At 34.4% G+C, this 27,683-nt stretch overlaps 1 protein-coding gene and 1 non-coding gene across 7 annotated transcripts in view; one reads left to right on the forward strand and one right to left on the reverse strand.

Annotated features, from left to right (window-relative positions):
* The window catches only part of KIAA1328 (KIAA1328 ortholog), a 325,611-nt gene that overhangs the window by 1,406 nt on the left and 296,522 nt on the right, over positions 1-27,683 (forward strand). For 3 of the 6 annotated variants that reach the window (XM_059409505.1, XM_059409502.1, XM_059409503.1), the window contains exons 2-3: positions 6,389-6,528; positions 16,334-16,428. In XM_059409505.1, the coding sequence (XP_059265488.1) occupies positions 6,487-6,528; positions 16,334-16,428 (137 nt within the window). In that variant the 5' untranslated portion in view covers positions 6,389-6,486. Of the gene's footprint in view, positions 1-5,636; positions 5,696-6,388; positions 6,529-16,333; positions 16,429-27,683 lie in introns of all 6 variants that reach the window. The other 3 variants (XM_059409499.1, XM_059409500.1, XM_059409501.1) reach the window with 2 other exon arrangements.
* Positions 20,206-20,311, reverse strand: LOC132024014 (U6 spliceosomal RNA). The gene has a single exon (XR_009406135.1). It is a non-coding gene; the product is annotated as a U6 spliceosomal RNA (small nuclear RNA).

Below are 27,683 nucleotides of genomic sequence, written 5' to 3' on the forward strand. Positions count from 1 at the left end.
TAGGTGGGTGATGGTCAAGTCAAAATCATGCACGTAGACTGTGGATGAAAGCACTAATGCACTGTGCACATTAAATATCTTTTACCTTATGGATCAGGAAAGACGCAAAGAGAGTATGTGCTTTGGGAATTGGGCTGAATTAGGAAGTTAGGAAATTGGGAGGAGTCTTCTCATGAAATCCTGTGCTTGCAATGATAGAATTTTGTGATAGAGGAAATATTTGAAGGTTATCAGCTTATAAAGTGCTTTTGTAGTGTAATCATTTTCATAACCACCTATGTGGTTTGGTTATTATTCCTTAACTTTTTCTGTGACCAGTGGAATTGTTCTGATAGGTATAAATGGGGAGGGGGGCAGTGTATTACTGTGGCATGGATTAAGTTAATAGGTAAATAAACTGAACCTGTGCACTTGGTGGAAGCAGCCCTATATGCTCACTTATTCATATGGTCATGTTATTTCTCATTTCGCATAGAAGTCCTACATCCTCCCTTTTCTCTTACATTCTCCCTTACTTTGAAAATTAATGTGAAATACCCATCTTCCCATTGAAAGTGAGGAGTTGAAATTATATGGGGGAAATGGTGGTGATTACATTGATAGAAATTCCGATTTGAAATAAATTGCAAGGTTACTAGTATTACCTATTTCCCCACACCTATTCCACATAATGACCAATTATCATCCATCCTCAGGTATTTTCATTTGAAATGTCCGTAGGACACAAAAGCAAGGTCAAATGTAAATTTGCTATTGGATCTTTTCTAAAAAAGCATACGAATAGTTATGAATCATTGGGTTTAATCATGTGTCTCTGGATCTGGATCTCTTTTTCTGTTACACGGACGACTTCCTAGACCACCCTGTAGCCTTTATACAGAACTTGCAATAGTAAAAGACCAGAAAGAATGTGTGTAGAATCAGGTATTGCTTTCACACTATTGAAAGACAGATTTTCAGTGCTTTGCCTAAGCAATTAGAGAAATGTGATTGAGTTATTTCCCAGTCCTAGATGTTTCTGTCATGTGAGGACAGATCATCTGTGACTAAACATCATCTTTTTTTTTAACTGTTGTCTTAATGAGTTATGCATAGCCTGCACAATATGATTCAGCAGTGCTTTTTTGCACAAGGTGTATTTTTATACCTTATATGTAAACAAATGAATATGCCATGTTGTCATTTTATGGTTAAATCTTCAAGTAAAATATGCCCCTTCAGCCATAAACTGCTTTCTTACTTCATTGTAGCTCCTGGTAATATGAAAAGAAATTAGTGTTTCTGCAGTATCTGTATTTGATTGGGTAAATACACCCCAACTTATTAACATTAACAGTATTTTTAAATTGATATTAACAAATATGAATTACAAGGGATTTAGTCAAAACATCATAGTAGCTATAATCCCTGCCATTGAATATTCAATTAAAATAGAATCTTTATGTTGATGTTAAAATAGTATACTGGCCAGGAAGGTTACTCAGGTCAGTAATGATTACATATACATGTGTTGCTGGTAAGTGATTGAAACTCAGAAGGTTAGAGTGTGCAGTTCTAAGTTTTTTATTTTCTTCAGCTCTTCAGGGTCTGGAGTAGATATGATTCTTCCTTTCTATTACTTCTACCTTGGGTTTCTAATTACTGCTTTAATTCTGGGGATTTGGAGATTGGTATTATAAATCGATATACAAATATATAGATTAATAATTAAATAATAATTTAAAATATTTTTTAAAATATTTAATAAATAAAATAATTTTTAAAATTAAATAAATATATATTTTATACATATATAGATAGATAGATTTATATAAATCTATAAAGCATCAAGGATGCTTTATAATTTGCTTGTACTTGTCTTAGTAAAGAACTTCCAAAAATACCAAAGTAGAACTGAGGGGGCATCAAGAACCCAATGAGAGGTCCAATATACATTTGGTATATATTAGGTCTCTGACTTTCCCATAAAATATGTTTGTATATTTTTTAAACTTTGTATTTGAAGAAAGTAAATATTTGGGTTTTTCAGATAGTGAGATGAAGATAGATTACAAATGATTAGAAAGGATGGGTTGGATGGAGGCAATTTCAATATTTTTAGGCTTATTTTTTAAAACTCTTGTTAAGGTCATTTATTTAGCATTTTTATATTTGAAAAGATTCTTAGCATGAATGTAGCTCACGAGTTTTGCCCTCGTATTTTGAAATGTTCCTCTACCCTTTAAGGAACTTCTGACTGCTCTAAGAATTAAAATGACATGGGACAGATTAAGAGGAGAAAAATCAAACTTAATTTGGTACATATGGCAAATCCACATATATGTGAGCGATTCCAAAGAGAAGCAAAATGAGTTATGCTTGTCATTCCGAACTAAGGAGACAGGAGTAGGGTTCTGGAACTTTTAAGGAAAGGAAAGCCAATTCATAGGAAGATGAAAAGGAATAAATGTTTGGTAAACAAATGTTTTCTGGGCCATATGGAAACAATGGGACATAGAGACAAATTTTAACAAATATACTTTGCTAAATTCCTCCCTACCACCTCTTGTTTCTATTATACTCTAGTTAGTTATGATGATATCTCCCTTTTTGGGAGCAGGCCCTCTATCCAAATTCTTGTAGGCAATTCTTGGGGAGGTCAGAGTTACTTCATGAGTCTTTTGGGCCTTGATTGCTCAAAACAATCCACATTCCAAAGTGGCACATCTTGGGGTGATAGGTTGTGAACCCCAGCAAGATAAAGAGAGACAACACCAAAGAGTTGCTGGACAGTACCTCATAAAATTAAATATCACTTTCATTCTTTCCCCAAAGATGGTCAACGATCAGCCTGTCATTTTTTGACGTTAGTCGATAACAAACATTGAACAAAACCGGTAGAAAATCCTCACCCACATGGTGCTTACATTTTAGTGAGATGAGATGAGGCTGTGAATAAGTAAAATGTGTTGTGTGTCCAGTGATTATTGGTGATATGAAGAAAAAGCAGGAAACGGGTAGCTATCATGGGGATCTTTGTGTCTTCTTTTATGCCAGTACCATATGGTTAGAAATTAAGAAGTGTGGTCCTTTACCTTGTTCTTAAGATTGCCTTGGCTATTTGGGTTCTTTTGTGGTTCCGTACAAATTTTAGCACTGTTCTATTTCTGTGAAAAAATGCATTGGAATTTTGATAGAGGTTGCACTGAATCTGTAGATTGCTTTGGGCAGTATAGACATTTTAACAGTATTAATTATTCCAGTTTATAAGCACAGAATATCTTTCTATTTGTGTCTTCAGTTTCTTTCATCAGTGTCTTAAAGTTTTCAATATATAGGTCTTTCACCTTCTTGGTTAAATTTATTTCTAGATATTCTTTTTTGATGCAATTGTAAATGGAATTTTTTCTTAATTTCTCTTTCTGTTATTCATGTATAGAAACACAACAGATTTTTGTATATTGATTTTGTTTCTTGCAGCTTGGCTGAATTCATTTATTCTGAAGGTTTTTTGTTAAAGTCTTTAGCATTTTCTATATGTGATATTATGTCATCTGCAAATAAAGCTTATGAAAGATCTCTACAGTTTGTTTCTCTTAGATAAGCGGCAAAGTAGTATCAGGTTTGAGAGCAGAAAGTATAAAATACTTGATGAGTTTCTTGGGGCACCTGGGTGGTGCAGTCGGTTAAGCATCTGACTCTTGATTTCAGCTCAGGTTGTTTTTCTCAGGGTCTTAAGATGGAGTCCCGTATAGGGCTCTGTACTCAATGCGGAGTCAGCTTGGACTGTCTCTCCCTTTACCCCTGTGCCTCATCCTTGTTCCCCCCTCTCCCTCTCTCTCTCAAATAAAAAATAAATCTTTTAAAAAATAAAATACTTGATGAGCTTCCAAATCTAGGTGCAGCTGAGTTGGGTTCTCAGTGGCTGGTCTGTTCCAGTTGTGAGCAGTCTTCTTTTTGACTCTTCTAGGCAAGTGTACTATGTTTCCCAGGATTCAGTTAGTCTTTCCATAAGTCAACTTGGGAGAATATTCTGCAAATTCATCACTGCTGTATCCTCTAATTGAGGATGCTGCCAAATGGAGATTGTCCTGAATCATCTTGAATTTTTTTCCCTTGGGTAACTTTTCCCATGTCTATATCTCCAACAGTAAATATTTAAATATTTATTGAGCACCTACTATGTTTGCTAGTCCCAAGGGATATAAAAAATGGCTTGATGTTTGCTGTTAAAGAGCCTGCACAATTTCATTTTGTATGTTTTTTTTTAGATTGCGTGCCTGTGAATTTATAAATTCTCTCTGCTCCAGTGTAACCCACTATCAGTGTCTTGGACTAGTGGGGTCTAATTTTTGTTTGTTTGTTTACTTGTCTTATGTGCCTTTTAAAACTTTCTAAACTCCATGCCTGATGTCTGAGGGTATTTAAAGGTTAGGAGTACTACTTAACAGCCAAAATCTTGAATCTGTGATAGTATGTGTGCTGTTGCAGAGGCTATTAGAAATCTCCTGGTGACTCAGACAGTAGCACAATTTTTGTATTCCTAAATTCTTAGGTGGATTCCAGGTGTTTATAATCAGCACTCTTTGTAAAGAGTCCATAGCTACGGTTGGTCCTGAACTGAAATATATTGACTTTTGGAACATGTTATTAAATCTGTTTTACTCTAGCCTTTACCTGGAAGGGAATTTTTAATAAATTTGTCTAGAAATTTTGGAAAAGAAAGCATTTTATAAAAGAACAGAAAATTGGAATTTTCTAAGTTATTTGGAAAAATTTGTTTAGACACTTACTTCCTTGAAATGTAATAGAATGTTATCAAATTGTGGATGTATCTGGATTTAAATAGAGTTCTGAATAAAATTTTTTTTCTAAAAGGAAAACTTTCTTATGTTGGTTCTTCTATAACAGTGGTATGATCTTAGTGTTTCTAAATTTCTCCTATTGAAATTCAAAATAGCTCTTTTTGTCTTATATTTTTTCTACTTGTTGGGGGGCTTGAGTGGATCCACCCATTAAGCGTCCTACTCTTGATTTCATCTCAGATCATAACCTCAGGGTTGTGAGATCAAGCCACGCTTTGGGCTCCATGATGGGCAGGGAGCTTGCTTAAGATTCTCTCTCTCTCTCCCTCTTCTTTCTTCCACTTGTTAAATAGTAGGACTTCTTGGGATATTTCATGAATGCACTGCAGAAGAATAAAATCTTTGTGTTTGCATGATTGACTTGCCCTCAAAGAGGGTTTGTTCTTCAAAGCTAAAGCTGATTTTGAAATTTTTATTCATGCCTAAAATAACTCACCAGTTTTCCAATAATAAACAAACTGGAACATTTAACTTCCTGTTTACAAAAGGAGAGGAAATGAAAGGAACTTAACAGAATTTATAGGGTAGGGTATCTACTTTGGGAATAGGCATGGATGAAAGTTTTATGGAACAAGGACTTTTAAAAATTTTGTAAAACATAGTTATGATTATGTAAAGATGAATTTTAAAAGATGACTAATTTTGTTTCATTTATTTCACTTGCATTCCTTTCTAGTTTTGTTTTTAAAGTTTGTTATAAATTACCAGGTCAAAAGAAATTAGGAAAGTACAGAATAGAGGCAGCATTTGGATGATCTTTTCTAGTATTTTCCTTCATGTCCTTCTTCATAGTTTCTGATGAAGAACAATCAGTAGTATATGTTCCAGGTATGATTTTCTGTATTAATTTGGTAAGCTTCCTTTGCTTCTTAAGTGTTATAAGAAAATAAAACAGTAGGACCACTTCGTAGTATAACTGTATGCAGAACAATCCATTGGAAACTAATTTTTTTTTTTTTAAATATGTGGTTAGACATTACTAAGGTTCGAAATACTGCCTTACTTTAGGATTTTAGGGGCTGGTTGGGCAAGTCAGCTTCTGATTAATTTGTAGAACATTTTATTGATCTATTAAAGAGCAAGAGATCCTATTTTTTATATTACAAATAATATCCTAAATTCAGAGAAAAATGTGAGAACTTCTTGATATAAAGTTTATTTGATAGACTCTTTTAAACCTTTCTGATTGTTACTAAACAAATAGTAAAAGTGAGCCATTGAAGGTACCCTAATTATGTGAGAAATCAGATTTTTAATCTCCCCTATATTAAGGTATATATTATATGTTGTAATTTATCAGTTTTAATGTAACTTATGAATTTTCGTTATCATTTTAAAAAAATATTTCAATTGAATCTTAAATGTATTCAGAACATAATCTTTTCATGATTCATTATTTACTAGGAGTTTTAAAGTGAGTTTTATAAAGTGAAAGTTTTCCCCGTCAGGTCCTATAAAGAGGTATAGCAGAGAAGAGCTTCATGGGGGATAAGTTTAAGAGAATAAAGTATAATTTTGATATTTTGTTTGATGGAAATCCTCAGGAATTTCTGCAGAAGGAAATACCACATCAAGACACAAGTTAAGTCCAAAAGCTGATGTTAAACTTACGACTTCCAGGGTTACTGCCGCTTCAATCTCCATGGAGTCTTTAAAAGGTGCAGGAGATTCAGTAGACGAACAGGTCAGTAATTTCCCTTTTTTCCTCTGATCTCCAGTCTTTATAAATGCGGACCAATAAGTGATTTTTCTATGCTGACCAGTTACCGGTAGAAAAGGGTAGAAGAGTCTTTGAAAGAACTTTAGATAATCTACAAGCGATCTTAAAAGTTACAGAGGATTCTAGGATACTTTACATGGTATGAATATAAAGTAGGTAGATTACTCAGAGGTTTTGCTCTAAAATGTCTAGGTTTGCCTTAAGCCTTAGTTAAGAAAAATTTATTACCTTAGTATGTCCCAAAAGACCCACATTGTGATCTCTGTCAAGTTAGTAAATCAAATTGACCACCGTTTCTTCTTTTATTAAGTGCGCTTTATAATTTTTGTTCTTGTGGATTTGTTAGATGATGATGGATAAACCTCTATATATAAGAAAGAAACTTTGTTACAATTCCCCTGCATTATTATTATTTCCTTCACTTCAAAAATATTATCAAGACTCTTTGTAACCCAGTCATTGATTTCTCCTTCATCTTTGCCTTTGTATTAGTACCTATACATTCCTTTGCTACATGTCCTTAGATAGGTTGATTTTACTTTACTTTTTGTTAAGGTTAAGTTAGGGTTTGACAATCTATGATCTATAGGCCCAGTTTCTTTGCTGCCTATTTTGTAAATAAAGTTTTATTGCAACATAGTCTTGCTTATTCTTTTAATATTATTGGTGCTTTTCTGTTCTAATGGTAGAGTTGCTACCATAGTGCTGTTGGTCCACAAAGCCAAAGTATTTACTGTTTAACACTATAGAGTTGTGCTGGTTTATGTTGTGCTGGTTTATGTTCTTGAGGACATTTCCAATATCTAGTTTGTTACTGATTGTTATGTTTAGTAGTCTATGGGATTTAACTGTGACTTACCCAAAAGGCTTACTTTGTTACTTAGATTTCCATTGTACCCACTTATGTCCCCCTGGGATGTAAATAGTAGTTGAATTTGCAAGATCTTATCAAAATTGCAAGTGTTTTTTCATAAAATAGTTTGTGCATCTTATATTGAACAATATAATATATATGGCCTTCTTTTGGGTTAAGTCCATATTTTTTTATGATTCTATTGGGTCATTAACTATAATTCTTTGTTGGGCTATTTTCACTGGCTTTGAGAATTATAGTATACATCTTTAACTTATCACAGCCTATTTTAACTTATATTTTCCACTTTAACTGTGATTTTGAGGACCTTACAACAGTTTGTGTCTTGACTTTTGTGATATTGTCATACATTTTACTTCTATAAGTAAATTCCCAATACATTATTACTTTTGCTTCAACACTTTTTTTTCAGATTTACCTATAATTCACATATCAAAAAACTTACCCTTTAAAAATGTATAATTCATTTTTTTTGTATATTGACAGAGTTGTGGATCCATCACCACACTCTAATTCCAGAACATTTTCATGACTCTAGAAAGAAACTCCATATGCATTAGCAGTCACTTGATATTTTCTATTCATCTCAGCCCCTAGCAACCACTAATCTACTTTTTAGTCTCTATAGGTTGGTCTATTCTGGGCATTTCGTGAAAATGGAATCCTGTAATATGTGGCCTTTTGTGGCTGGCTTCTTTCATTTAACATAATGATTTTAAGGTTTATGTGATATCATGTATTATTATTTCATTACTTTTTATGGCTGAGTATATATTTATCCATTCACCAATTGAACGACTTTGGGTTGTTAGGCTTTTTGGCTACATGAATAATGTTGCTATGAACTTTGACATACAAGTTTTTGTGTGGATATATGTTTTCAGTTCTGTTGGGTATTTGCCTAGAAGTAGAATTGCTGGGTCATGTAATAATTCTGTTTAACCTTTTGATGAACTGCCAAAATGACTATACCAATTTACATATTACCAGCAGTATTATGAATGAGGATTCCAGTTTCTCCACATTCTCGCCAACACTTTATAGCTACCCTTTTCATTATAACCATCCTAGTCAGTATAAAATGATACCTCACTGTGGTTTTGATTTATATTTCCCTAATGACTAATAATAATCATTTCTTTATGTGCTTCTTGGCCAATTATATTTGTTCTTTAGAGAAACGTCAATTCAGATGCTTTTCAGTTGAGTGATTTGTTTTCTTACTAATAAAGTTAAAAGTTCTTTATACATTGCATCTTCAGGTCCCTTATATATGATCTGCAGAGTTTCTCTCATTCAGTGCATTGTCTTTCACTTTCTTATTGGTGTCCTTAGAAGCCTGAGAGTTTTAATTTCGAAGTCCAGTTTATCAATTTTTTTCAGTTGTTACTGGTGCTGTGCTGTCATATTTAAAAAATCATTGCCTAATTCAAGTTCTTAAAGATTTACACTAATATTTTCTTCTAAGAGTTTTATAGTTTTAGGTATTACATTTAGTCTTTGCTCCATTTTGATTTAATTTTTGTTATGTTGTGGCTCATATTCATTCTATCGTCTGTGGATGTCCACTTGTCCCACCATTATTTGTTAAGATTATTCTGTTCCCTTTGATTGTTCTTCCCTTGATAAAAATCCCATAACCATGTACATGTAAATGTTTATCTGTGGACTCTCAATTCTGTTCCATTGATTAACATTTCTATTTTTATGCCAATACTAAGTTCATTACCATTTGGAATTATTTTTTGGAATCAAGAAATGTAAGTCCTCCAAGTTTGATTTTCTTTTTTAAGATTTTGGCTATTCTGCATCCCTTGAGTTTCCATAGAGAATCACCTTGGCAATTTCTGCACATGGGTCAACCTGAATTTTGATAGCAATTGTAGTAAATCTTCAGATAAATTTGGAGAGTACTTTAATAGTATCAATTCTTCCAGTCCTTGGATATGGTATATGAGATAGCTTTTCATTTACATAGACCTTCTTTAATTTCTTTGAGCGATGTTTTGTAGTTTGAGGTGTTTGTATCTTATACTTGTTTTGTTAAGTTTATTTCTATTTTTGTGTTATTTATTGCTATTGTATGGAAATACAGTTGATTTTGTCTGTTGGTTTTGTATCCTGGAACCTTTCTAAATTCACTTATTAATTTGAATCTAATAGTTTTTGGTGATTTTCTTTCTTTTTTAAAATATTTTATCCTTTTATTTGAGAGAGAGTGAGAGGGAGCATGAACAGGAATGAGGAGAAGCAGACTCCCCACTGAGCAGGGAGCTCAGTGCAGGGCTTGATCCCAGAACCCTGGGATCATCAACTGAGCCACCCAGGTGCCTCAGGGAATTTCTTTTCTTTTCTTTTCTTTTCTTTTTTAAATTTTATTTTTGGATGCAATCTTTGGCACATTTTATTTTTTTAAAGATTTTATTTATTTGACAGAGAGAAAGTAAGCAGAGAGGCAGGCAGAGAGAGGAGGAAGTAGGCTCCCTGCTGAGCGGAGATCCCTATGTGGGGCTTGATCACCAGGACTCTGAGATCATGACCTGAGCCAAAGGCAGAGGCTTAACACCACTGAGCCACCCAGGTGCCCTGCCCTGGTGAATTTCTTACAATTTTTTATACATATATGATTATGCCATCTGTGAATATAGTTTTACATCTTCCTTTTTAATTTGGATTCCATTTATTTCAATTGTGTTTTAAAGAGGTTCAAATAATTAAAATGCCTTTTTTTTTTTTTTAAGATTTATTTATTTTAGAGAGAGAGAGCATGAGTGGGAGAAGGAGAAAGAATCTCAAGCAGTCTCTGTGCTGAGCGCAGAGCCTGATGTGGGATGTGATACCATGATCCTTGAGATCACGAGCTGAGCTGACACTAGGAGTCAGAGCATAGGTGCTCCTCAACAAAAGGCTTTTAAATTTACCCATGTAGTTACCATTTTTGTTGTGTTCCATTTGATATCATTGGTATGCTCCATCTGCTTAAAGTACTTCCTTTAACATTATGATAGTTCAGGTACACTAGGAATGGATATTTTGACTTTTGTATGCCTGAAGAAGTCTTTGTTTCACATTGTTTTTACTGGTTATAGAATTTTGAGTTGATAGTTTGGTTTTTTTTTTTTTTTTTTGCCTTTAGTGCTTTAATGATGTCGTTGCGCTGTTGCCTGGTTTCACTGTTTTTGAGAAATTTGCTGTCATTCTTACTTTTATTCTTTTATATTTACTATGTGAGTTTAAATTGCTTTTAGGATTTTCCTTTCATTCCTAGTTTTAAGCAATTTGATTATAGTATGCCTTGAACTAATTCTAGGTCTGTCTTTTTATTGGGGTTTGTTGAGTCTTTTAGATTTGAGAGTTTATAGTTTTCATAAAATTGGGAAACTTTTTGGCCATTATATGTTGAGATATTATTATTTTTTGAGGACTCTGGTTATGCAAATACTAGGCCACTTGAGGTTACTCTGCACTTTTTTGCTCATTTTTTTTCAATTTTTTGTTGTTGTTTCTGTGTTTATGTATAGATGGTTTATATTGCTTTGTTTCAAATTCATTAGGCATCTTCTGCCACTAATCTCATCCAGTGTATTTTTTATATAAGACAGTGTTTTTATCTCTACCAGTTCAATTTGGGTCTTTTGTTTTATTTATATGTTTCATGTCTCTACTTAACATGCTGGGTCTTCTACTTTCTTGAACATATGGAATATAAATGACTATTTTAATGCTCTTGTTTATAATACCATCATCTGAGTTATTTATGGAGAGATTTCAATTGAGTAATTTTTCTATTTATGTATTGTATTTATCTGCTTCTTTACCTGCCTGGTTGTTTTTTATTGGATGTCCCCAGACAGTATAAATCATACTTTTTTTTTTTTTTTTTTTTTGAGTTCTGGATATATTGTGTTTTTTATAGTTGATCTTGAGGTCTTTTTTTCTGGGACTAAGACAAGTTATTAGAGAGTAGTTTGATCTTTTTGAAGTTTGGGTTTAAGCTTTTTTTTTTTTTTAAAGGATTTTTATTTATTTATTTGAGAGAGAGAGAGAGCATGAGACGGGAGAGGGTCAGAGGGAGAAGCACACTCCGTACTGATCAGGGAGCCCCATGAGAGACTCAATCCTGGGACTCCAGAATCATGACTTGAGCCAAAGGCAGTCTCTTTGAGACTGAGACCAACTGAGCCACTCAGACACCGGGTTTAAGTTTTTAAAGGTGATACTAGAACAGCTTTTAATATAGGGCTAATTTTGCCCACTATAGGCAGTGACCTGCGGAGTACTCTTCCTGATGCCCCTTGAATTATGAGATTTTCCTCTCCGGCTGGTGGGAACATGGACTATTGCTGGCATTGTATTAGAGACAGAGATTATTCTCACATTCTCATTTGTTCTTTCCTTGGCTTTTGGTGGGCTTTCTCATAGACAAATGCTAATCAGTACTCAATGGCTGATGTGCAGGGAACCCCCTGCAGATCCCTGGAGCTCTCTTTTTTGCAATTCTATCCTCTCCATGACTCTGCCCTGCAAATTCTAGACACTTTGCTCTCCTGGACTCCCAGCTTTATCTTCTCAACTTGGCGAGATTGCTGGGCTCCATCTGGGTTTCCCCACATTGTACCCTGAAAACTCCAGAGGCAGTTTAGCTGGGATAATTGCATGGCTCACCTTATTTGGTTCCCCTCTTTCAGGGATCACTCTCCATGCTGCCTGTTGTCCGGTGTTCAAGAACTGCTTTTTCGTATACTTTGTTAGGTTTTTGGTTGTTGTAGGCATCAGGGTAAGCATGGTTCCTATTTGCCCAGAAGTGGAATGTAGGGACTATGTATGTGTGTATTTATTTTGTTGCAAAACTAGAAATGGTGTGTGGGGTGTGTGTGCGTGTGTGTGTGTATATGCATTTTTTTCTCAAAACTAGACAGATGTGTGTGTTTTTCTTCAGAGAAATAAGTCTTGTAGTTTTTCTGTATGTGATTTTTATTTATAGCTATTGATGTTCAATAGCTAGGTTCTTAATTCATTAAGGTTTTCAAAGTGGTAATTTTGCCAGCTCAAGTCTTCTGGGAAGAAGGCTAAGATGAAAGTAAATATGGAAGAGATTTAGTGGAGGAAGAGCTGACGTGGGATAGAGAATAAAGTGAACAGGGAGAGACAAGGAGAGCCTTAGATTTTATTGCAAGTCTGGCATCTCTGAGAGAACAAAGAAAGAAGAAAAATTCACTAGGAAAAACCTCACACTTCATACTGCCTTGCAATCAGGGCTAGTGTCTGTCAGCCTACTGGGGAACCCCAGAGAGAGAGAGAGGATGCCCTGTCAAACAGAAACGGCTCAGGTCCAGTACTTCTGCTGTTTCCAGTCCCTGGCGCTGTTGTGAACACCGCAGTGGATCTGAAGGTATGGCAGTAGTTAGGTGAGACTGTTAGCCAACTATGCTCTTTGCAACAGGTTCTCTCTCTTGTAGAAGCCACATTGTTTTATTTCTCACAGTGAAAGCCATTATTCATCAGGAATTAGTATGGGTATGGTGTTAAGTTAGTTCAGTTCATTTTTCCATATGGACAGTCTATTGGTCTGCACTCTTCATTGAGAAGACCATTCTTCTCCCCACTGAATTGCAATGATACCATTGTAAGCCAAGTAAAGGAAGGGTATAACCTTCCTTTATTCTGTCATCTGCTTTCGTAATACCTATCCTCAATTTTGTGTTTATCATTCTTTTGTGTGTGTGTTTTTTTTTAATGTCAACGTAGGCAAACTTTTTCTGTAAAGGGCCAGGTAATAAATATTTAAACTTTGTGAGCCATGTGGCCTCTGTCTCAGTTACTCAACTCTGACACTTTAGTATGAAGAACTATATATATATACATACATACATATATATATGAATATATATGTCAGTGTGTACATGAATGTACATGGCTGTGTTTTAATAAACCCTTATTTACAAAAATAGCCTGTGAGCAGATTTGGCTTGCAGCTACAGTTTACCAACCCTTGCCCTATATAGTCTAAATACGTAATTGTTTTTTAAACAATGTTCAGTGTTCAGTGTTATGTATATTTGGAACTTTACATAAATAAGCTCATACTATGTGTATTGCATCGCTTGCTTTTTTTGCTCAATTTTATGTTCATGAGATTTACTTATGTTGTATATAGCTATATATCATTCCTTTTTTTTTTTTTTTTTAAAGATTTTATTTATTTATTTGACAGAGAGAGATCACAAACAGGCAGAGAGGCAGGCAGAGAGAGAGGAGGAAGCAGGCTCCCTGCTGAGCAGAGAGCCCGATGCGGGGCTCGATCCCAGGACCCTGGGATCATGACCTGAGCCGAAGGCAGCGGCTTAACCCACTGAGCCACCCAGGCGCCCCTCATTCCTTTTTTTAAAAGATTATTTATTTGAAAGAGAGAGAGTTGGGAGAGGAACAAAGGGAGAGAATCTTCAAGCAGACTCCCTGCTGAGCATGGAGCCTAACAGGGAGCCATCTCATGACCCATGAGATCATGACCTGAGCCCAAACCAAGAGTCAGGCACTTAACAGACTGAGCTAGTAGATACCCCACTGTACGTTATTTCTTTTCACTTATATTTCAGCCAGAGTCTAGTCACTTTTTTTTTACTGAGAGTATTTCATATAAAGACGTGCTAAGATGGTGCTGGAGAACTGAGAAGGTAAACAGAACACCAACATATCATGTAGGTAGTAACTGCAAAAAATAATTCCCATCTCTAGGGCTTGGAAAACAGCCAGAGCAAGTTGGATTTATTAAAACTTAGAAGCTTGGGGGAGGGCCCCTTTAGAGCTGGAACATGAACTTCTGATGATAGGGACCCAGCCTAACTGATATTGCTATCTACAAGGAGACATGCTAAAGGCTGGTTCTGCCAGGGCTGGGAAAATTGCAAACTGGAATCTGGTGTCCTTGCCAGGACACACTCCGGCAGGGGTGACACTAGTGGGAATGAGATGTAAATAGGAAGGACTGTGTCTTTTCTTCTTTTTCCAGCAACCTGTGGTCTCCCTCTAGTTCTTCCTAGTGATGGGTTTTAACTGAGAGCCATCTGGCAAAGGGGATATGGGGTTTCTAGAGTCTGAGGCCCAGCACCACAAAGAAGGTCTCAGAAGGGTGGGTTTGAAGATGAAAGTCAATAAGTAGCTTAACAACCAGTACCTACAGAATTCCATTGTCTAACTATGCTACAGTTGATTCTCTAAGTGACAAACATTTGTATTTTCAATACAAACTGTATTGAAAATTGGCTGTTCTGTTAAATACAATGCTGCTGGTATCCTTGCCCATGTGTAAGGGTTTCTCTTTTTTGTTCCTTTACTTGCTGCATCACTAAGATGCCTTCTCATGTGTTTTTAGCAACTTTTTCCATTGCCAGATAGAGTGGCTTCTTTCCACATTCTGTGTAACTTTTTTGATCATTAGCATCGTTAACCCCATACTCTTCTCAAAACCTATTTTCTCCTACCATATTATATTCTTCTGATTCTCTTTAATTCTTCAATTTATTATCTTGGATTCATAGATGATTTTTTAAAACTGATATTTTTTAATGTTAAGGAAAAATCTAAAATGTAGAGAAATATAAAGAAAATAATAAAAATCTAAATATCGTCCATAATACCATAAGCCCTACGGTATTATGGCTTACATCTTTATGTTTTTCTCTGACTTAGGAGCCAGACCCACATTTCCAACTTCCTGCCTAACATTTCCATATGACTTTCATCCTAGCATCTTAAGTTGACCATATCCAAAGCCAAACTCCTTTTCTTACCCTCTCTTTTTTCCTATTGCCTTTTTCTCCCCATCTTCCCCATCTATGGCTATCAGTATTTCCAGGACTCATTTTAGAAGTCTTGGATTGTTCTTGGCAACCTGAAGAAATTGGACTAACCTACTCGTACAAATGCCTAGGGTTCCTTTTGTTTACATGTTTCTTCTAGTTTCCCTGTGACTCCCTTAGTTTCAGTGCTTTAAAGATCCTCTTAATGAAGTTCAAGTACTGGGAGAACTTTTTAGAGCACAAGAAATAGTTCAGTGGTTGAGAGCATATACTCTGGATGTGTGCTAAGGTGTTGGTTCTGCTGCTTTAAATGTTATCCAAGGCAAGGTGTCCCCTCACCATAAATAGAAATAATACCTAATCCATACCACTGTTGTGCAAATGAGCTGGATTAGTAATTGTAAAGTACTTATAATGTTCCTCACATGCAGTAAATATGAGATATGTGTTAGCTATTATTATTACTCTTTGGTCTAGTACCCGTTGGAATGAACTTTAGGATATATTGAGAACTTAGAAACTGGTGCCTTTGCTGTTAACTTTAGTGTACTTTTAAGCAGCCTGTGGGCTGTAGTGTAGGAAGAGTTCTCAGTATCTTCCATTAGGTGTTTGTTTTGTGACATTCACCAAGGGAAAGTTGTTTCCTTAATAATCCCTAATATTTAAGCCTTTTGTGATCTTCTCTATGTAAATTTTATAATATCCCTTCTGGACAAGACAGTTCCTTAGCCTGTTTTGAATTCATAATAGGTTTAAATGAAACATAAAGCATATACCAGGGCGTCTGGGTTGTTCAGTCAGTTAAGCATCTACTTTTGGCTCAGGTCATGATCCCAGGGTCCTGCAGTGGAGCCCTGCATCAGGCTCCCTGCTCAACGGGAGTCTACTTTTCCTGTCCTCCCCACTTGTGCTCTATCTCGTTATCATTGTCTCTCATTCTCAAATAAATAAATATAATCTTAAAAAAAAAAATACCACCAGAGAAAAGATACTTGAGAAATTTTACCTCCTGTGCTAATTTTAAGAGATTCCTCAAAAAATCTTAAAAATTGCTTTTATCAAAAATTAACCAAAAGATTTTTTTGTTTTGTGTTAGAATATCTGCAGGGGAGGACTAAAGAGTGCGTCGTTGAAGGATTTGTGTCTTGAAGACAAAAGACGCATTGCAAATTTAATTAAAGAATTGGCCAGGTAAGATAAAATCCTATATGAAATGTATTATTGTATAAAAGAGACAACTCTTTTTGAAAATAGAAATTACTGTGTTTTGATATCATGTATCATTGATCTTATGGAAGCAGAGATATTTAGAAAAAAATTTTTGTGTGTGACCTATTTGTGGCCCCAAAAAAAGAAAGTAAAAGAAAAGTAAGAAAGAAAGACCAGAACAGACCACTTTCCAATTTACATTTTCTTGTTTATTTAATTTCCCAAATTATTAGGTGCATGTATTTGCAGCCGTCCTCTATCAAAAAAGGGAAAATACAGAAACTTAACTCTGCTGTTGATGGAGGTTGTTAAGTTATAATGAGCGTCACAGCAATTACCTTTGGTTTTGTTGTAGATCCAAAGAGAAGTGAGCATTCATTTTACCGTAGTCCATCACAAGAATAGCTATTGTCGTTTTGCTTGCTACCAATGCTTTCAGGATTCAAAATAAGGGATTTGGAATTTTGAGGAAAATAGTTCATAGCTCTTTGGTTGTACTATTCCAGTTTATTAATGATGGGTATGAAGCATATCTCTTGGAGTAATGTTTTTTTTGTAATACACACATCCAGTTTGGTGGTCTTAAATTACTTAAGAAATGAAGATGTCCACAGTAGAATATATTAATATAAATTGTAAAACTCAAATTTAAGGAAAAGTCATACCTAAAAGTTGTTTAAAATGGTGCTGGTTTTTGTCATTAAATTCCATGTTTGGAAATAGTAGGTATTTTCCTTCTTTCTTTATTTTTAATTAAAAATAGCTATGTGAAGTGTTTCAAAATGTATTTCATATCCAGGCCTTAAAATAATGTTTGTAGAGGCTTTTATAAAAAGACTGAGGTTAAAAAATTGCCTTACTAAATCACAGAATTACAGTTATAGAAATGACAACAATGATGTTTTGGGGGCTAGGATACAGGGTATGATTATTTCCAAGTACATGCCTTAGTCTGAATTTGATATGCCACCTGAGAGAAGCAGTAATTTCAATTTCACTAGAATTCTTTGGCTGTTCTAGTCTCTGAAATAAAGTTTTCATTCCCTTCAAATACTGTTTTTTGTACTGGGAAAACATTTGTTACTCCCCATACTTGCAGATGATCTTCTCACACGGCTTTTTACCACATAGATGGTATGGATATCCTTAAGTATGCTTGATGGCTTTGAAAAGCTATTACCATTAGTTTGAATTCATCTGTTAATGGTCCTGAATTGCCATTATTGTCCTAAGCGATCCGTTTTATTTCAATTGCAAGGATTGGAGAACACCTGAAATATTAGTGCATGTTGTTTTGGTTTCAGCAGCCTTCTGCTTTCTAGCAAGAGATTCAGGGTGTTACTACAAGGTTAGGATTAATATAGATTTGCTAATATTGCTAAAAACTCCATTATTGTATTACTATTAATATACAGATATGTGGGAATAATGTGCTCTTCTTTCCTTGAGTTTGCTAGGTTTCTTCTGTTGGATATTTCATCTGCTTTTTTCTGCTGGTACTTGCCAAAGCATTTTCTTCACTTTTTTTTTTTCTTTACAGAACTCATTTTTATTGAAGTGGGGAAATGTAGAACAAAATCCCATGTGCTTCAAACACTGGCAACTAAGCACATGTAGCCTTTATGTTCTTTTACCTCTGGATTTTCACCCTGTTTTCAAATAACTGGTTTCCTGTTGGCATTAAATATAGTCATTTCTCTTTCATCTTGAGAAATATTCCTCAGACCACATATTTTCTTCCAGCTACTACCTTTTCTGTACACCACAACATAACCTCATTCCTAGAAAGAGTCTATAGTTTTATTTTCTACTCTGCTGCGTTTCATTCCCTCCTCAAGCTTATTTGTTTATTTGAAAATATATGGATGTGCAATTTGGATACAATAGCATGTATGCATTTTTAAAAATATATATGTAGTTTAAATGTATATTTCAGTGAGTTTTGGCAAATGTAAGGTCCCTTTAAAAAGTTCTTTTGAGGGCGCCTGGGTGGCTCAGTGGGTTAAGCCACTGCCTTCGGCTCAGGTCATGATCCCAGGGTCCTGGGATCGAGTCCCGCATCGGGCTCTCTGCTCAGCGGGGAGCCTGCTTCCTCCTCTCTCTCTCTCTGCCTACTTGTAATCTCTCTCTGTCAAATAAATAAATAAAATCTTTAAAAAAAAAAAAAAAAAGTTCTTTTGAGATCTTTTACAGTCAGTTCCTTCTTCTCTTCTCCACCCCAGATAGCCATTCATGTGATTTCTGTCATTATTGCTTAGTTTTACATGTTCTGATATACCATTTAAATGGCCATATAGTATATATCCTCTTCTATCTGACTTTTTTCCCTCAGCAAAATGATTTTGTGTGTGTGGTAAAATATACATAACATAAAACTTATCTTAACCATTTTTAAGTGTACAGTTCAGTGGTATTAAGTACATTTATACTATTGTGCAATCATCTCCACAGTCCATTTCCAGAACTTCTTCATCATTGAAACTCTGTGTCCATTAAAAATATACTTCGTACTTTGGTGAGTGCTGTGAAGTGTGTAAACCTGGTGATTCACAGACCTGTACCCCTGGGGATAAAAATATATGTTTATAAAAAATAAAAAATTTTTTAAAAAACATTCATTAAAGAAAGTCTACAAACTTTTCATTAAAAAAAAAAATATATATATATATATATATATACACTCCTTACTCTTCCCTCCTTCAGAGTCTTTGGTAACCGCTATTCTCTAAGTCTTTGTGAATTTGACTGTTCTAAATCCTTCACGTAAGTGGAATCATAGTATATGATTTCGTATCTGGCTTATTTCAGGGAGTAATGTTTTTGAGAGTTTTTTTTTCAATTTGTTGCATGTAGGTATAGTTCATTGTTTATTGTTGATTAGTATTCTGTTGTTTGCATGTACTTTAGTTTGTTCATTCATCTGTAAATCGGACCTTTGGGTTGTTTGAGTTTTTGCCTTTTATGAATAAAGCTTCTATAATATTCATGTGCAACTGTTTGTGTGGATTTGATGTCTTAATTTTTTTTAAGATTTTACTTATTAAAAAAAACAAATATTTTATTTATTTGACAGACAGAGATCACAAGTAGGCAGGGGGGCAGGGGGCAGGGGGGCGGGGGCGGTGGGGAGTGGGGAGCAGGCTCCCCGCTGAGCAGAAAACTGGATGCGGGACTCAATCCCAGGACCCTGAGATCACAACCCAAGCCGAAGGCAGAGGCTTAACCCACTGAGCCACCCAGGCGCCCCTTAATTTTTCTTCTGCTAATACTTTAGGTATAGAATTACTCTTTTCTGTGATAAATGTATATTTAACTTTATAAGAAACTGCCAAACTGTCTCCTAATGTGGTTGTGTTATTTCCCACTTCCCCTAGCCATCATTCAGCATAGACACTAACTCTTGGGATTGTCATTTCTTTAAATTTTAGCCATTCTAATGAGTATAGTGATGTCTCCTTATGGAATGAATTTGTGTTTTCCTAAGATTAGTGGGATGATTGGTCATTCTTCTTTTAAGTATCTGTTAAAAATTTTTGCCTGTTTTTGTTGTTGTAGTTGTTCTTTTTGACCCATCCCTTGCTCTTCTTGATACTGAGGTTTTCTTTATATACTTCGGATGCAAGTCGTCATATATATGGTTTTCCCCTAAAACCTTGCTTTCTAATTATCTTAATATTTTCTTTTTCTTTTTCAAATATTTTTATTTTTAAGTGATTTCTACACCCAACGAAGGGCTCTGAATTCACAGCCCACCCCCCCGAAAATATGGAACACTTCACGAATTTGCTTGTCATCCTTGTACAGGGGCCATACTAATCTTCTCTGTATTGTTCCAATTTTAGTATATGGTGCGGCCGAAGGGAGCACTGTCTTAATGTTTTATTTTGTAAAGCAAAATTCGTTATTTTGATGAACTTCAGTTCATCAGTTTTTTCTTTTGTGGTTCATGTCCTTAGCATTCTATCCAAAAAATATTGCCTATCCCACGCTAACAAAGATTTTTTCCTTTTATGGAAAAGACTATCCTTTCTGCAGAATTACCACCACCTCCTTGTCAAAAGCACGCATGGTCTTTCCCTGGGCTTTTCATTCCATTGCATTGATCTTTGTATTGCCCTTAGGCCAATACCAAACTGACTTGATGACTGTAATTTTTCAGTAACTCTTGAAATCAGATAAATCTTACAGCTTTGCTCTTTCTGAAAACTGTTTTGGCTTTTTGAGGTCCTTTGCATTTCCCCATAAATTTTAGAATTAGCTTGTGAATTTTTAAAGGATAGTTGCCTCTGAGAATTTTGTTTGGGATGTATTGAATTTGTAGATCATCTTGAGGAAAATTGACATCTTCACAATATTGAGTCTTTCAGTTGGTGATATGTCATATTTCTCCATTTATTTAGATTATCTTAAATTTTTTTTCTGTAGTAACTTGTAGTTTTTATAGTACAGGTTATAGAATATGCACATATGTTATCCTCAAGTATTTTATGTTTTTGATACTATTGTAAATGTCATGATTTAAAATTTTTATTATACATTTATAAATTTCATTTCTCATATGATATAATGGATTTTTTTAATATTGGCTTTATCTCAAACTTTCTAAATTTACTTGTTATAATAGTTTTTTTGGCAGAACACTATGGATTTTCAATATACAGTAATGATCATGTTATCTACAAATAAAAACAATTTTATTTTCCTTTCCAATTTTTGCCTTATGTATTTGATGCTGTGGTTACTAGTTGTGCTCAATGTACTCATCTTCATGTTTGTTTGTTTTTTAATTTTTTTTAAAGGTTTTATTTCTTCTAGAAAAAGAGTGAGTGAGCTTGGGGGGGATGGCCAGACTCCCCACTGAGAGGGGATCCCACAGGGCTCAATCCCAGAACCCTGAGGTTCATGACCTAAGCCAAGGCAGATGCTCATCTAACTGAGTCACCCAGGCACCCCTCATTTTCTTGTTTAAATCAACCTGTGGTCACCCTGGGGATTTGTAATATGTATTCTTGACTAATCACAGTCTAATATTAATTGATACCTTTAGCTCTATTCTAAACATTTCAAGAACTTTAGAACTCAATAACTTTAACTTCATTTTCCTCTCTTGATTATGTGCCACAGTGTGTCATAATTTGTATATATTTATATGTATGTTTTTATATGTTTAATTTATTTAAATTTTAATTCAGTGTAATATCACTTTTTTTGTATTATTTTGAAATAATTTTAGGCTTACAGAAAAGTTGCTGAAATAGTACAGTATTGGAGGAATGAGAAATGGACAGTGACTGCTAGTGAATACAAGGTTTCTTTTGGAAAGGATGAAAGTGTTCTAATTTTAGATTTTAGTGATAGTTGCAGAACTCTGAAAATATATGAAAAGTCATGGAATTGTACACTGTAAGTGAGTTAATCTCGTTATATGATGATTTATATTCAAGAAAGTTCTTTATCAGAACTCATCATAGCTTTTTTTAACTTTCATCCAGCTTGCTATAGTTAACATCTTGAATAATACATTGTAATAGTCAAAAATTAATATTGGTACAATAGTATTAATTAGCTACGGTTTATTTAGATATCCTCAGCTTTCCTACTAATTTTTTTTCTGTTCCAATATCACATTTTATATTCAGTTTTATGTTTACTTAGTCTCCTCCCATTTGTGGCATATGTTAGTTTTTCTTTACTTTCCATGACCTGTCACTTTTGAAGAATACCGGTCAGATATTTTGTAGTATTTCTTTCAGATTTTTTTTTCATGTTTTCTCATGATTATATTGCATTATGATATTAAATCAGGGAAAGTATAAGGTTGATGTTTTGTTACTGGTGGTTTTAACTATGATAACATAGTTGACGTAGAGTGTACTAGTTTCTCTCCTGAAAAGTTGCATTGTTCTCTATATTTAATAAATTGGTAGAGATCCATGAGGATTATTGAAATCCACTGTTTTATTCTGAAACTTTTACCCACTGTTATAAGCACTTATCAAAGAGACTTCACCATAACTACTATTACTGTGATGTTCTAATAGTTACTTTATGTTTCGCCAATTTGTTTGCATTTATTAATCAGAATTCTTATTTAAGGATGAGCTATCCCTCCTGCTGTATGTATGTATGTATTTATTTATTTCAGTATTCATTTTCTTATTTATTTTTATCAATAATAGTAATAATAATAACAATAATATACTCATGGACATTTATTTTATTCTAGTTCAGGACTCACCAAAACAAAAATAGAATAGGAAGGTGATTCTTTTTTTTTTTTTTTTTAAATATTTTATTTATTTGAGAGAGAGAGAGCGTGAGACAGAGCATGAACAAGGGGGAAGAGGCAGAGGGAGAAAGAGAAGCAGACTCCCCACTGAGCAAGGAGCTCGATATGGGTCCCAGAATCCTGTGATCATGACCTAAGCCAAAGGCAGACACTTAACCAACTGAGCCACCCAGGTACCCAAGATGATGCTTTTTCTTTTCCTTTTTTTTTTTTTTTTTTTAAGTTTTATCATTTTAGAGAGTGAAAGAGAGAGCATGTGTGCATGAGAGCAGGGAGAGAAGAGCAAAGGAGAGGGAGAGAGAGAGAGAAATCCTCAGGCAGTCTCCTCACTGAGCATGATGCCTGACTTGGGCTCGATCCTGGGACTCTAAAATCATGATCTGAGCCAAAATCAAGAGGTGCCTGCTCAACCGACTGAGCCATCCAGATGCCCCAAGGTGATACTTTTTTTTCTGAACCTTTCATTTTGAGGTAATTCTGGATTTACCTAAGAAATAATACAGAGAGAGCTCAAGTCCCCTTTCCCCAGTTTTCACCAATGGTAATATTTTGATTAACTATAATACAATATTTCATCTCGGAAATTGACATTGATAGGACCCATCAACCTTGTATAGATTTTACATGTACTCACGTGTGCGTGTGTGTGTATGTGTGTATAGTTCTATGAAATTTTGTCACATGTAGATTTGTGTACCATCACCAGAGTAAAGATACAAAACGGTTTTGTTAAAAAAATTACTCATGTTGTCTCTTTATAGACATAGCTAACTTTCCTTCCTACCCCCTTTCCTAATCCTTATCAACCATTAACCCACCTTCCATCTCTATAATTTTGTCATTTTAAGAATGCTTTGTAAATGGAATCTTACAGAATGCCATCTTTTGAGGTTGGCTTTTTTCCTCACTCAACATAATTACTTTTAGATCCATTCAGATGTTGCATGAATCAAAGTTTGTTCCTTTTATTACTCAGTAATATTCCATGGGTAGATGTATGATAGTTTAACCATTCACCTATTGAAGGATATGTGGCTTCTTTCTGTTATTTATTTTTTAAGATTTTTATTCTTTTAAGTATATCCAATGTGAAGCTTGAATATTAATCCCAAGTTCAGGAGTCTCATGTTCTATCCACAGAGCCAGCCAGGTGCCCCTTCTTTCTAGTTTTTGATTGCTACAAATGAAGTTATGAACATTCATATATAGGCTTTAGTGTGAGCATAACATTTCATTTCTTTGGGGTATTGTGTCATAAATGCATATTTAGTTTTGTAAGAAGCTGCTGAACTGTTTTCAAAATGTTTACCATTTTACATTCCTGCCAGCAATGCAGAAGAGACCTAGATCCCTTGCATTCTTGCCAACATTTGTTATAATTATTTTTTATTTTAGCCATTCTTAGAAGTACTTAGTGTTTTCTCATTTTGGTTTTAATTTGTATTACTCTGATGACCATTTATGACCTGTTGTTTTAGACATAGTTTCATATGCTTATTTGCCATTTATACCTTCTTCAGTGATATGTCTGTTCGTCCTTTTTGTTCATTTTTTGTTGGAATTTTTTTGTTGTTCTTGTTGAGTTTTAACAGCTCTTTATATGTTCTATAGACAAGTCCTTTGTTGCATATGTAATTTGCAGATACTTCCCTGATCTGTAGCTTGCCTTCTCTCAAGGTCTTTCATAGAGCAAAAATTTTTAATTTTAACTAGGTCCAGTGAATCAGTTTTTTCTTTTATGGATGATGCTTTTATTGTCAAGTCTAGGAACTCTAACTTAGGTGATCTCTTATTTTTTTTAAGTTTTTTATTTTTATATACTGTATTAAGCCCATAATGCATTTTGAGTTAATTTGCATAATGTATGAAGTTTGGGTTGAGCTGCTGCTGCTGTTTTTTGTTTTTGTTTTTTGCCTAATCATGTTCAAGTGCTCCAGCACCATTTGTTGAAATTTTTACACCTTTGGGAGAAAATCAGTTGGACATATTTACATGTGTCTCTTTTGGAGTTCTCTTTTCTAATCCATCCATGTGTTTTTTCTTCTGCCAGCTGTCTTGATATATTACAGCTATGTTGTAAGCCTTAATATTGGGTAGAGTGACTTCTCACACATTATTCTTTTAATTATTTTAACACTTTAGTGTTAAAAATGTTTAAAGTGTTTAAAGAGTTAAAAACACTTTAATTATTTTAACACTTCTAGTCCTGTGCCTTTCCATAATAATTTTAGAATATTGTCAATGTCTATAAAAAAATAAACAAACAAACTACTTGCTGTATTACATTAAAACTGTAGATCAGTTTGGAGAAGAACTGATATTCTTACTTTGTTGTATCTTCCAGTCCATGAATATGGTATGTCTCTTCATCTATTTAGGTCTTTGATTTCTATCATCAGAATTTTGTAATTTTCAGGATACAGATCTTATATGTATTTTCTTGTACTTATACCTAAGTATTTAATTTTCTTTGGAGCAATTGTAAATGGTACTGTGTTTTTAATTTTGCTTTTCACGTTTGTTGTTTCACGTTTGTTTGTGGTTGAAATGTGATTGAAGTTTGTGTGTTTGTCTGAATTCCTGTAATCTTGCTGAACTTGCTTATTAGTTCTCAGAGTTTTCCTGTTGATTCCTTGGGACAATTACAGTCATATAATTTGCAAGTAGTTACAGTTTTTTTACTTTTTTTCCAATATGTATGTTTTTTATTTTCTTTTTCTGTGTCATGGTGCTGGCTAGGGCTTGCAGTGCTATGTAAATAAAAGTGGTGAGAGAGGACATCCTTATTGTGTTCCTAATTTTATGTGGAAAGCATTCAGTCTATCATTAAGTATAACATTAGGTATAGAATTTTTGTAGATGCTCTTTATAAAGTTGACGAAGTTCCCCCCTATTCCTCACTTTATAAAAGGGTTTTTGTTATGATTGCATGCTAAATTTTTGTCTAACATTTTTTCTGCTTCAACTGGTATGATCATATGAGTTTTCCTGAAGTTTTAGCTGTTGAGATGGTGGATCTTATTAATTGATATTTAAATATAAACCTGCTTTGCATACTTGTAATAAATCTTACTTATTATGTTTGATTTTCTGTTATTTTGTTTGGAATTTTCATATCAAAGTTCATGAAGGGCATTGGGCTGTAGTTATCTTTCCTTTTTATTTTTAAACTGGCTTAGTCTTGTGCTACTAGCCTTATAAAACGAGTTAAGAGGTATTCTCTCCAGGCGCCTGGATGGCTCAGTTGGTTAGCATCTGCCTTTGGCTCAGGTCGTGATTCCTAGGGTCCTGGGATTGAGTCCTGCCTTGGACTCCCTGCTCAGTGGGGAGTCTGCTTCTCCCTCTGCTTCTCTCTGGTCCCCTCCCTCCCTACTGCTTGTGCTCTATCACGGGCAAACATACATGCATGCTTTCTCTCTCAAATAAATAAAATCTTAAAAAAAAGTATCCTCTCTTTTTCTGTTTTCCAGAAAAAAACTATAAAATTGGTGTTAATTCTTCTTTAAACATTCAATAGAATGCTCCACTGAAACCCTCTGGGCCTGGAGGTATAGTTTAAAAGAACTTTTCAGTTCTAGGTTTAATGTCTTCAGTAGTTATAAGATTTTTCAGGTTGTCTGTTTTGTCTTGGTTGAGTTTTAGGAGTTGTGGTTTTGGAGAATTGTTTCATTTCTTCTGAATTGCCAAATTTATGAATATAAAGCTGTTCATAGTGTTCTCTTATTATCCCTTTAATTACTGCAGGATCTGTAGTGCTTTACTTGTGATATTGCTGATTTGTACCTTCTCGTTTAGTCTGTCTTTCCTGGTTTATCAATTTTTTTTATTTTTGTTCAGAAACCAGCTTTTTGTTTCATTGATTTTATCTGTTTTTCCTATTTTCAATTTATTGACTTTTGCTCTTATTTCCTTCCTTCATGTTGCTTTGGGTTTATTTTGTTCTTTTTCTAGTTTCTTAAAATAGGAGGAACTTAAAGACCATTCCTTTTACTGTCAGCATGTAGTGCTATAATCTTCCTTCTCGTTACTGCTTTCAGTGCATTGTATGCATTTTAATTTGTTTTATTTTCATTTGCATTCAATATGTATATATATTTAAAATTTCCTTTAAATTTCCTTTTTGACTCGTGCTTATTTTGAGCTATATTTTATAATTTTTAAGTGTTTGGGGATTTTTCTCTTGTCTTTGTAATATTAATTTCTAGTGTGTTTTATTCTGGCCAGAAAAAATTTAAATTTTTTTTCAAACTGTTTTATTTTTTTAAGAAATTTTATTTAATTTCTTATTTAATAAAATTTCTTAAATTTTATTTACAAAAAAATTACAAAAAATTAATTTTTTTTGTAATATTGTATTTATCTATTTGACAGAGAGAGAGAGATCACAAATAGGCAGAGACAGAGAGGGAAGCAGGCTCCCTGCTGAGCAGAGAGCCTGATTTGGGGTTCGATCCCAGTACCCACCTCAAATGCTTAGGCTCTTATACCCATGCTAGGCAATTCTTCCACATGAATGCTCATTCATTTCACTGAGGCTGTGACACCCATGCTGGACTACCTGCCACGTGTCGATGTCCTTCTCAACCTCTTAGCCATTGACATCCTACTGGAAGACCTTGTACATTTACCCTCCTGATCTCAGTTTGATTCTAATTCTGCCCCACATTCAAGGTTTTAAGACTTAATTGTTCAGGAAGAAGGAAAGTGGAAAATGAAGAAAAGGAGAAGATGAAAGCTCAACTTTCATATCAGAAGAGAAAAAAGTTTTCTCTTTGAATAAAAGATAGTTAGATATATTTGCTTGTTCATAAGTAAATACACTTTTAAATTTATATACTTTGCTTTTCAAATCATGTCTATAAAACAGGAGAGATACTGTTTGCTTTGTGTTCTGCCTACCTTGCCTGGTACATGGCTTTTTTAACTAATAGACTTGAATAAATAGAGA

The sequence above is a fragment of the Mustela nigripes genome, chromosome 8 (genome assembly GCF_022355385.1).
Source record: "Mustela nigripes isolate SB6536 chromosome 8, MUSNIG.SB6536, whole genome shotgun sequence".
Classification (NCBI taxonomy): domain Eukaryota; kingdom Metazoa; phylum Chordata; class Mammalia; order Carnivora; family Mustelidae; genus Mustela; species Mustela nigripes.